This window comes from Octopus bimaculoides, chromosome 1 (genome assembly GCF_001194135.2).
Source record: "Octopus bimaculoides isolate UCB-OBI-ISO-001 chromosome 1, ASM119413v2, whole genome shotgun sequence".
In the NCBI taxonomy this organism is placed as follows: domain Eukaryota; kingdom Metazoa; phylum Mollusca; class Cephalopoda; order Octopoda; family Octopodidae; genus Octopus; species Octopus bimaculoides.
Genome location: NC_068981.1, coordinates 4,854,136 through 4,866,342, shown reverse-complemented (window position 1 = coordinate 4,866,342; position 12,207 = coordinate 4,854,136). Strand labels below are relative to the sequence as shown.

General features: G+C 38.2%; 1 protein-coding gene across 2 annotated transcripts in view; it reads left to right on the top strand.

Moving 5' to 3' along the window:
* The window catches only part of LOC106876874 (uncharacterized), a 13,530-nt gene extending 9,364 nt beyond the window's left edge, over positions 1-4,166 (top strand). For both annotated transcript variants that reach the window (XM_014925613.2, XM_052976731.1), the window contains 2 exons: positions 1,215-1,426; positions 3,890-4,166. In XM_014925613.2, the coding sequence (XP_014781099.1) occupies positions 1,215-1,426; positions 3,890-3,971 (294 nt within the window). In that variant the 3' untranslated portion in view covers positions 3,972-4,166. The remainder of the gene's footprint in view (positions 1-1,214; positions 1,427-3,889) is intronic.
* The last annotated feature ends 8,041 nt before the right edge of the window (positions 4,167-12,207 follow it).

Here is a 12,207-nt window from a genome sequence, read left to right as displayed (position 1 = left end):
AAAAATGGAGGCATTTGGACATTCCAATCCTCCTCAAATTTGTTTGCACCATTTTCCGTAACTTTTGCAAGTTTTTCTTTTCCAATTTCTATGCTTGAAACATCATTGTGCAATCCATATACTTGAAAAGTTATATCTGTAAAATGTACACACACTCACACATATATGTGTGTGTATATGTATATATATATATATACGTACATACATACATGTGTATATATGTTTGTATGTATGTCGAAATCAGCAAGAGAATTGAAAACCAGTGATTCACGAATGAAGTCCCTTGATATATTTGTTCTGTGCCATACTACATACACTCCCTTGCTGCTCACCATCACAAATACCATAAACCAGTGATTGATCCCTATAACTAATGATGTTGATTCAGCAATCATAATATAAAATAAATAATTTCTCAAAACTAATAAATTCTTGGCCATTATTAATTATCCAGTGTACATGACCAGAACACACACTCTCCATAATCAGGAAATCTATATTTGTAATCTCCACCTGTTTGTGATTAGTGTCTTCATCCTGTTTCCTATAAAATAAACAGCTTTATTTACATTTGACAGATATTTGTCCTCATCTTGTTTGTTGTTAACATGTTTCGGCTGATATACCCTCCAGCCTTCATCAGGTGTCTTGGGGAAATCTCAAACCTGGGTTCTCATTCCTAAGGTATTTTTCGATGTTATTATTATTATTATTCAGGTCACTGACTGGAATTGAACTCGGAATCTTGGGGTTAATAGCCTGTACACTTAACCCACGGGCATATGACATAGTGGTTAAGAGTGCAGGCTACTAACCCCAAGATTCCAAGTTTGATTCCAGGCAGTGACCTGAATAATAATAATAATAATAATAATAATAATAATAATAACATCGAAAAATACCTTAGGAATGAGAACCCAGGTTCGAAATTTCCCCAAGACACCTGATGAAGGCTGGAGGGTATATCAGCCGAAACGTTGTGTTAACAACAAACAAGATGAGGACAAATATCCATCAAATGTAAATAATGTACATAATTCCTCATCTTTTAAATATAGAGTTGAAATAAAGAGCTTGTCGCGAGTGTGTTTGTTGGCTGGTCTGTGGTGATGACTGGTCAAGTTGATGAATGAAAATGTATTTCTTGGGCTGCATGAGAAAGTAACCGACAACATCTGCAAACAATTAACAGAAGATTTTATTATTGTACACAGGTAACCTGTGTTGGTCTTTTACAAATAACAACACCAATAATTACATACTGGGTGAGACATACTGATTGGAGTTTATGGCAAGCAACATGTGGGTCGCTTGACATAACTGGAAACAATTGTGCCATATTCTTGGTGATGGAGATTCCTGTCATCTATCTTAACTGTCTTCATGGGTCGTCTGGCTGTGGCAAGAATGGAAACACAACTACCAGGTACCTGAACATTCTGCAATTTGTCAGAGCTGCTTGGCTGGAGTGGAGGCATGTGTTACTCAGCCACTTGGCAAGAGGTGAAATGTATAAATGAGTTGGCTGGTCTCAGTGCTCTGTAAAGAGTTTAGGTGCCAAATGGCACCTTTATATAGGGTACAAGAAGAAGATTCTAGAAGACTGAATTACATGAAGGCTTGACACTGATTGCTTAGTAGACTGATCATGTGAAACTACTGTGGTTTGGTTGTGGTATTTGACCACATATCCAGGGATCCGGTTTCGAATTCCTGTTACAAGCTGATGCATGTTGATCCACAGCAGAACAGACACCAAATATATTGACTTTCACTTGATATTTCTAATAGTTTTGAGTCCAAGATTATATATATATATATATATATATATATATACATATATACCTACATACATATACACATACATATATATATACACATACATACATATACATTCATATATATATACACATACATATATACATATACATACATACATATATATATATATATACACACACACATACAGTACATTTAAACATAGCTATTTAAATATATATAAAGCTATTTAAGTGCATCCACACTTAACAGTTTGCATCTCCATCTTCCTCTTTAGAATATCAGTCTATTGGAAACAGTCCTGAGATGTGGAACCAGACAAATATACTCTGTCAGTCACTTACCATATTTTAAATGTCTTGCTTTTCTGGATATCAATGCTGAAGCTGACTTGTAAGATTATCCACTATTTTCCCAACAACTTTGGCCACCTGTTTCACTTCAATCTCTCTTCCAATTGCAGACATAATAATAATATAAATAAAACCATGCTGCACTCATCACTTTCAGAAACATTTTTTTTTTCATGTTTGGAATTGTCAAATCATGGAATAAATAACTCAAACCAGTTCTTAACACTTTCGTTACTGCATTTATTTTAAGATGCTCTGTGTTTCTTTCAATTAATTTTAAATATAACAAAGAATTTAGTAAAATAACTTTGTTATCATTAAGCTAGTGTTAGGAACATAAATTGTGACTAAGGTTTGGTGGAAGATTTTAATTGAGATCTTTTGAAAACATATGTACTACAGAGCCAGAGCCGGTTTTAGCTGGGTTTGTTAACGAAAGGGTTAATCTGTTCGGACATTGCATCTGTCAAAAATTCCATGTTTCCCTAAGTTCACCAACATTACTCCTGCCATGCCTGTCCATCCTTCCATCTTTTAAGACTCCTCTTTTAATATTCACTTTTCTGTATTTCTATATTTTTTTCTGTGTATTTTATGTATGCTTTTTAGTTTTTGTTGATGTCTTTCTTTACCTATGTCTGCTTTCTGTCCCCTCTTTTAACTTTTTTTGATGACTTGTAAACCACCTGAGCACTGGATACAATAAACTCATTATTATTATTATTATTATTTATTAAGGCATCTGGAGATATGCTGTGACTAAGAAGAACCAGCAAATAAAGTGAGTTCACAGCTGTAACCTACACCTGTGTCGCATAACCAACCCACTCAAAAGTACCTTGGATCATAGGGTGACATGCCATGCTTGAGGAGACCTATTGAGTCAAGTACATCAAAATCAAAATCAAATGGAAATTGTAGTTGTGGTCCCTTTGTTGGTGGCATGTAAAAAGCACCATCCAAACGTGGCCGATGCCAGCCCCGCCTTGACTAGCTCCTGTGCTGGTGGGACGTAAAAAACACCATCTGATTGTGGTCTATGCCAGCCCCCTCTGGTCCCTGTGCCGGTGGCACGTAAAAAAGTACCCACTACACTCTTGGAATGGTTGGCGTTAAGAAGGGCATCCAGCTGTAGAAGCACTGCCAGATCAGATTGGAGCCTGGTGCAGCCTCCTAGCATCCCAGACCCCAGTTGAATCATCCACCCCATGCCAGCATGGAAAACAGATGTTAAGTGATGATGATGATGATGATGATAGTGACCTGGCAGAATCATTAACACACTCGACAAAATGCTTAGCAGCATTTCATCCAGTCTTCATGTTCTGAGTTCAAATTCCGCCGAGGTTGACTTTGCCTTTCATCCTTTCGGGGTCGATAAAATAAATACCAGCTGAGTCCTGAGGTTGATATGATTGGCTGTCCCCCTCCCCACAAAATCCAGGCCTTGTGCCTATAGTAGAAAGGATTGTTATTACTATTATTAAGCTGGTGGTGAAGGGCAGCAACATTTTGTCCACCTTTATGTTCTGAGTTCAAGTTCCACTGGGGTCGGCATTACCTTTCATCCTTTCAGGGTCAGTAAAATAAGTCCCAGTTAAATACTTGAGGGTCAATGTAATCAACTAGCCCCCTCCCCTCAAATCTCAGGCCTTGTGCCTATAGTAGAAAGGATTATTATTATTATTATTATTAATCTTCTTGTGAACCCTCCATTTCTGATCCTTCTTGAGCCCTTTTCGTTCTTTTCTTTTCAGGAAGTTTCAAAACAAATACCATCCCGCTCTTCATCAATCTACGGTCATCGTATCGTCAATAATGGTCTTCTGGAAACAGTAGAAAGAAGCCATGCTAGGACAAACGTTGTCAGGAGTGAATTTTACCGGCATAATAATATAAATATACAGCAAAAATTTTGACCATTCCAAAGTATGGCCGAAACTGAAGAAGGAGACGTTACCAGATGTGATCTTCATTCTATTTTGTGAAAATATTTCGTTTAGTTTAAATAAAAGATTATTGAATGCATTTTAATATACATCACAATCCAAATATAAGTATGTGGGCATTACAGCAAAACACTTATATATATCTGTCCCCTCTCTACCTTTAATCTCTCAACTGGCACAAAACCACATGCACTCAATACTGTTCCACCCTCTCCCAGTTGAGGGGTTTTTGTCTGGCATGATACTTGGTGACCCTATTAGTGCTGGTGCCACATAAAAAGCACTGATGATGGTGCAATGTAAAAAGCACCCTGTACACTCTGTAAAATGGTTGGTGTTAGGGAGGGCATCCATGCCAAAACAGACCCCTTATGTACATTTACATCTCCCTCCCTCCCACTCGTCATCCCTTATTCCCCGAGCTACTTCTATCTCTCTGAATCCCCCCCCCCCATGCTGATATTTCTCATCAAACCACACCTCAATTCTTGTTCATCTCTCATTACATTCACCTCTTCCCTCAATATCCAATCAACTTTCACCCCCACCCCTCCAAATGTCTCCCTTCTCCTCATCCACCAGTCACATCATCCTTTGCTCCTTGAGGGTTTGCTCTTGCACCCCATCACTACCATTTTATCTTCTTCCCACCCTTATACAATGTGAGGAGAGCCATGTATCTTCCCTGTAGCAATACACCTCAGCCCATCCCTAGCATAAAGCCACCTCTCTCCCACCTTTATTGAGGGCGGTTCCCCCCCCTCTTTTCTTGTTCTTTCCTATCTTACAAATTCTTTGGAAACCTCACTCATGCAAGTATCACAAAAAAAAAAAAAAAAAAGAAAGCACTCTGTAAAATTAGGAAGAATATTCAGCCGTAGAGACCATGCCAAAGCTGATATTGGAGCCTGACACACTACATCCTGTCAAAGCATCCAACCCATGCCAGCATGAGAAACGGATGTTACATGATGTTTTTCCAGTTACTCCCACCAGCCTTATATCTCTTCTATAACAAGACACTTTGGCTTGTCCATCACACTTTAGCCTGTCAATACCTTGCATAGAACCATCACTCCACCCCAACTCAAATACTCACCCATTTTAGTTAAAGGAGCTTCTTCTTCTTGTTCTTTTCTTGTAAGTTATTTGGTGACCTCACTTGTACAAATATCATGAAAAAAGCGGTGAGCTGGCAGAAACGTTAGCAAACTGGGCGAAATGCTTAGCGGTATTTAGTCTGTCTTTATGTTCTGAGTTCAAATTCTGCCGAGGTCGACTTTGCCTTTCATCTTTTCAGGGTCGATAAATTAAGTACCAGTTATGCACTGGGGTCGATATAATTGACTTAACCCCTTTGTTTGTCCCCTCTATGTTTAGCCCCCTGTTGGCAGTAAAGAAATAAATATGAAAAAAGCTAGGAATGGTTTCTAGCTGTAGAAACCAAGCCAAAGCTGACATTGGAGTTTGACGCAGCCCTGGGGCTCATTGGATTCTATCAAACCGTCCAACCCATGCCAACATGGAAAAATGGACAATATACACACATACACACGTGCATGTGTGAATATAATATATGCTTATATGTGTCTTTGCGAGTTCATATTTCCCTTCATCCTTACGGGTGTTCATTGACTGTAAACAACAGTTGTTCATTAGGGTCTCTAAGAACATCTGGGTGTCTTGAGGTGTTATCTTTGTACGCAAAGGGCTCATCCAGCTGCTGCCCCTTACTTCTGGACCATTGTATAACCATGCCCCAGCTGTTGTGGCTGTTTGGTAGACCTAGGGGATTATTCAACCTCTTAGTTGGAAAGAGGTGAGGGTGGGATGACAGGAATTGCTCCAGCATGAGCAAGCATGGAAATAGCAGATGCCACGACGATGAGGATGATGCTAATGCCATACATGTGCTTGGTTGGTGTGTGTTGTGTAGATTTCAAGGACTAAAAAAAATGTTACCTTAATTTGTAACAGGTGAGGGTTGATGACTGAAAGAGCATACAGCCGCAGAAAATCGACCTTAGTGAACTGCAAGGAAAAATGGATGTTAAATGATGATGAATACATATACACATATATATATATATATATACGAGGGTGAGTCAAAAAGTAATGCCATTTTGTTTAGGACTTTGTTTATAATTACCAACAGAGGAACATGTATCATACATTAAAATGAAGCTGGTCCTCTGTGGATCACATCCCTACTTCTCAACATAGTCACCGTTTCTCTCAGTAGCAATGTTCCACCTTTGAATGAGAGCATGTATCTCTGCCCCGTAAAATTCTGTTGACTGTTCTTTGAGCCACTTCTTCACTACAGTTTTCACTTCCTTGTCAGTGGACTATCATCTCTTCGGCCCCATGAAAGAGGGTTTGAGAGGCAAACATTATTCCAGTGATGAGGAAGTGAAAACTAGTGAAGAAGTGGCTCAAAGAACAGTCAACAGAATTTTACGGGGCAGGGATACATGCTCTCATTGGAAGGTGGAACATTGCTATTGAGAGAAACGGTGACTCTATTGAGAAGTAGGGATGTGATCCACAGAGGACCAGCTTCATTTTAATGTATGATACATGTTCCTGTGTTGGTAATTATAAACAAGATGGCATTACTTTTTGACTCACCCTCGTATATGTGTGTGCAATAGGTGCAGGTGAATGAGGTAGTTCAGAAATTTACTTCTCAGCCACAACCCTTTGTGGATCAAATATGGATTCCAGTTTCCACTTTAGTTTTGTTGATTTGTCAAAGTCATTCTTACATCAATCCATGGAATTCTGAAGCTAAACCAATTATCGCAGTAATTCCTAATGACCGTTTCTCAAGATGTACATCCAAATCCGGAACACAATTAACAGTAACTTTTGTTACTATATTTCTCTAGGTGCAGGCCATGGCCGGTTGTAAGAAGTTTGCTTTCCAACCACATGGTTCTGGGTTCAGTCCCACTGCATGGCACTTTTGGGCGTCTTCAACTTATAGCCTTGAACCGACCAAAGCCTTGTGAGTAAATTTGGTAGACAGAAACTGAAAGAAGCCTGTCATGCATACATATGTCTTTGCCCCCCCCCCTCCCTGCTTGACAACTGGTGTTGGTATGTTTACATCCCCATAATTTATCAGTTCAAAAGAGACTGATAGAATAAGTACCAGGCATAAAAGTGATCCATTCAACTAAAATTCTTCAAGGCGGTGCCCCAGCATGGCTGCAGTCTAATGACTGAAACCAGTAACAGGTAAAAGATAAATACACTGTGTTCTGTTTCAATTAACTTTGAAAATAAGGAAGAAATTATTAGCAAAAGAACAGACATTATTAAGTTGGTGTTTAAACTAAGCAATCTCATTTGCTTTTGGACTCATTCTGGAATAAGGAGAATATTTTATGAGATGATCTCGTCGTCTCGGAAACACACTAAGATCATCGGAAGTTGATTTGTGTAGGGACTGAAGACAAAAATGTTCTCTTTGGTCAGCTCAGTGGCTCCCCAAAATATCTGTACTAAAAATCAAAGCAGCTAGAATCATGTCAAGTGTCTCTTGATATCTTTGCTGATTTGGACGAAGGCATTTCAGAGGAATAAACAACAGATTCTTCATTGCCAGAATCGCAGTAGTTGTCACCCATAGATTATCAGCATTCTTCTCCAGTATCAACACCAGGTAGCACAAATCTGAGTTCATTGTGGGACCTTTGCTTAAGTTTGTGTAAAAAGATGTATCCTTAGTCATCAGACTTTGAAATCATTTTGGTTTATTTGGTGAGAGATGTTCTACCAGTGTAGCCATACAACTGGACAAAGTAATTTGTGAAGGACTTGCGCAGAATAAGTTCGTGCAATAGAGGCCATCTTATTAAACAATTCACTGCACTAAACATGAACAACTTCAGAGATTTTGATATCATTTTTAATGCTCGCTTTTCCATGGATCAAACAATTCTTAGAGGCAGAACTTCTACAGTTGGATGTTATTCTTGTTGCCAACCCTCACAGGTTTCTAAGAAAAGTAATATTTCCAAACATATTTGCATGGTGCACTTGTTTACAACTATACCCCTCTATTATAAGCACAAGGCATGAAATTTCGAGGGAGGAGGGAAACCAGTCGATCAGATTGATCCCTAGTATGTAACTGGTACTTAATTTATTGATCCCGAAAAGATGAAAAGCAAAGTCGACCTCGGCAGAATTTGAACTCAGAACTATATAGCAGCAGACGAAATACTGCTAAGCATTTCGCCTGGCGTGCTAACGATTCTGCCGGCTTGACGTCTTGTTTACAATTATTATGCAATGACAAGACAAGGTGACAGTAACATGCATGTATATATAAGCTCCCAGCACACTCTGTAATGTGGTTGGCATTAGGAAGGTCACCCAGAAACCATGCCAAAACAGGCAATTGGATCCTGTCAAACTGTCCAATCCATGCCAGCATAGAAAGTTGCTGATGATGATGATATATGAAGGGCTTTTTTCAATTTCAATTTACCAAAATCACTCTCATGATATTAAAAATTAAGGTCCACGACCATCAGTTTCTCAGGTACAGGCATAACTGTATGGTTGAGAAGTTTGCTTCTGAACCACATGGTCTCCAGTTCAATCCCACTGTGCAGCACCTTGGACAAATGTCTTCTACTGTAAGCCCTGTGAGTGGATTTGGGAGATGAAAACTGGAAGAAGCCTGTCAGCTAAATATATAAAGAGATACGTATAAAACATGAAAGAATATATATCTACAGTAATTAAGAGCATAATAATCCTTTCTACTTTAGACACAAGGCCTGAAATTTGGGGGGGAGGAGCAAGTTGATTTTATCAACCCCAGTGCATAACTGGTACTTATTTCATTGACCCCGAAAGGATGAAAAGCAAAGTTGACTGTGGTGGAATTTGAACTCAGAACATAGCGACAGGTGAAATACCGCTAAGCATTTCGTCTAGTGCTAATGATTCTGCCATGTTGCCACCTTAATTAAGAGCATAATAACGAAAATCCAGGTGGAGAAAAACTTGCATGTTTATACATAAGCAGCTAAAATGACCGTTAGGAGCAAAATATATTTACGAGTGTTGTGTTTGTGCTTGATTGTCTTGACATTGTAGGACAGTTGTAAATGAGTCATTGTCATTCATTTCTGATTTTCTGCAAAAACATGTCTGGCCATGGGGGGGGGGTGTTACTTTGCTTGGGAAAAGTTGAGGGTTGGCAACAGGAAGAGGATGTAAAAAAATTTGCCTGATCCATGAGAGCATTAAAAAGTGGAGGTCAAAACAATGATTACGATTTCATTAATAACTCGTTAGCATTTAACAGGCTATAATTAAGCCCAAATATTCTACATGCTTTATGTTCAAACTGGCCAAGCTAGTCAATTCAAAACAATGAAAATAAAAGCATTTACATTTGACAGTGATCCGAATGGTACGTAAAAAGCACCCACTACATTCTTGGAGTGGTTGGCAAAAGGAAGGGCATCCAGCTGTAGAACAGATTGGAGCCTGGTTCAGCCTCCTGGCTCGCCAGTCCCCAGTCAAACTGTCCAACCCATGCCAGCATGGAAAACGGACGACAACGATGAACCAAGGAAGGTAAGATGCACAAGATACCAGGATACAAGTGATAATATTTTAATTCAGTGCATTCTGAGACTTTTGCTGAAATAAACCAATTTATTATTAGGGCATGGTGGTTTGAATAGCATTCATAGTGTTATTTTCATATGAAAACAGCAATTACAGGAAAAGGGACATGCCATTTTGTGAAGCCAGCTCCTTAAGTATGTCTAAGACTAGCCCTTACTTCTAAAACACTAAAATATGTGTCAGCCAATGGGTATAAAAGGAATCAAAAATTAAATTCTAACAGAGAAAAACCATACTAAACTAGTTTGCATGTTTTTATTAAATCATAACAGTAAAATATCTTTAAAAAAAAATGGTTTAAAATATTATTATACAAGAACTTCAACTTGGTGAGAAGAGGGTGAAAAGATGTTTCCCCATTCAATAGGATTTCATTGAGGGTAGTTCTTGGTTCTGACAAAGAAAGTCTATAAATGTTCAATTCCACAACATACACAAATAGATATCAGAAATGGTTCACACAACTGTTTACTTCTACACAGACAGAAAATAAAGAATTTTGGCAACAAAATTAGGCCAAGAGAATAAAGCCATGGACTGTAGTAATAAGAGATGATACTACTATGTTATTGATATGTCTTGTAAGCATCCAGAATTCTATAAAAGACCACCCATTACCGTGGTTAGGACAGTAGGAGACATGGCATTGAAGATACCACAGTTCTGTTGAAATATTACAGCGTTGTTGCAAGAAATTTTGAAAATAAAGAATTCACTAAAATAACTTGTTATTCAGCTGGTGCTTGGAACAAAAATTAACATGAAATTTTGATGGAAGGGTTAATTTGGACTACTTTAAAACAGGAAAATTGTATTGTAGAATGAAAGGCAAAATGAGATGAGCTGGTGTGAAAAGGATCAAATCCTAATTGTCCAGGTTATGCAATAGCAATGAAACAGTCTAATGTTAAACAGAAATTTGACGAGATGATAAATAAGATTTAAAAAATTGTTTAAAGAGAAATCTCTTGGTTTCACTCCCTCTCTCAGCTGAGAGGTTAGTATTTTGCAAGCTCACGGGGTGCATGCCAGCAACACGTAAAAAGCACCCAGTACACTCCGTGAAGAGGTTGGCATTAAGAATGGCATCCAGCTGTAGAAACCATACCAAAACAGACAATTGGAACCTGATGCAGCTCTCTCGCTTGCCAGTTTGTCAAACTGTCCAACCCATGCCAGCATGGAAAACGGACATTAAATGACGATGATAAAAGAAATAATTACAATGTAACACCAAACTGTAATTGGTCACCACACATCTCAATTGTTAATATGCAGTGGATTGTCAGAGGAAATAGCACGTCGATACCTCAGCAAACACAGTGGTGGACTGATTTCTTGTGAATGTATCAGAGATGGCAAAGAAATGGCTTTCATTTATATACTGAATAAAGTGCTGTTACATTTATTTATGGGGGGGGCCCAAGACAAAAACCACAACGAGGACTTTGCCATCACTTCATTGGTGACAAACATGCAAATGAATATTAACAGGATGGTAATGTGCAATGAGTTTTAGAAGCAAAAACACAGACAAAAGAACGACTTATCTATAAATAATAAAGTCCAGCCTCAACTACTCAACACCACCCTGACCAAGAATAAGAGAGGAGGTGGGGAATGACGAGAAGATGAACTAGACGAGATAATTGGTGAGACCCTAGCAAAAGCAATATAATTACTATTAGATTATCTCCCTTACATGAAGCAAATAAAATTAATGGTTTAACAGCGTTTGTGGATGGACACTGAGAACTAAAAACAGTCAAAATTCTTCCTACATCTTCGATCATAATAATAATAATAATCCTTTCTGCCACAGGCACAAAGCCTGAAATTATCAGGGAGGGGAATAGTCAAGTACATCGCCCCCAGAGCTCGATCAGTACTTATTTTCACCCCTGAAAGGACGAAAGGCAAAAGTCAACCATGGCAGCATGTGAACCCGAACATTAAAAAATGGGTGAAATGCCAGTATTTTTGCCCAGTGTGCTAATGATTCTGCCAGCTCACCGCCTTGAATAATAATAATGGAATTTTCAGGAAGAGGACAACATAAAAAAATTATGGGTAAATAAAAAGCAGTTGAAGTTCTTTTCAGATGGAGTAATGACTAATTCTTTAAGAAAGTCTAAGATCCAGAGGCAAGCCAGCATCTAAATGCTGTCTGTGGTTGCTTATATAATAATAATAATAATAATTAAACAAACTAAGTTAAAAAGGTGTTTACAGGTGTGTGTGTGTGTGTGTGTGTGGACAGAGAATTAAGTCCATTAAATTCCAAGAATTTCAAGTGGTTGATTAACTTTATTTCAGAAGAGAGAGAGAGCTATGTAATTAATCTAAATGTTTAAAATCACAAATTTATTTCAAGAGAGCCTCGGATGTCAAACAAACCAGTTGTGATATTTTATCTAAATATTAATATTAAAAAAAAAAATAATAATTTTTAATTGTATTTTTTCTTT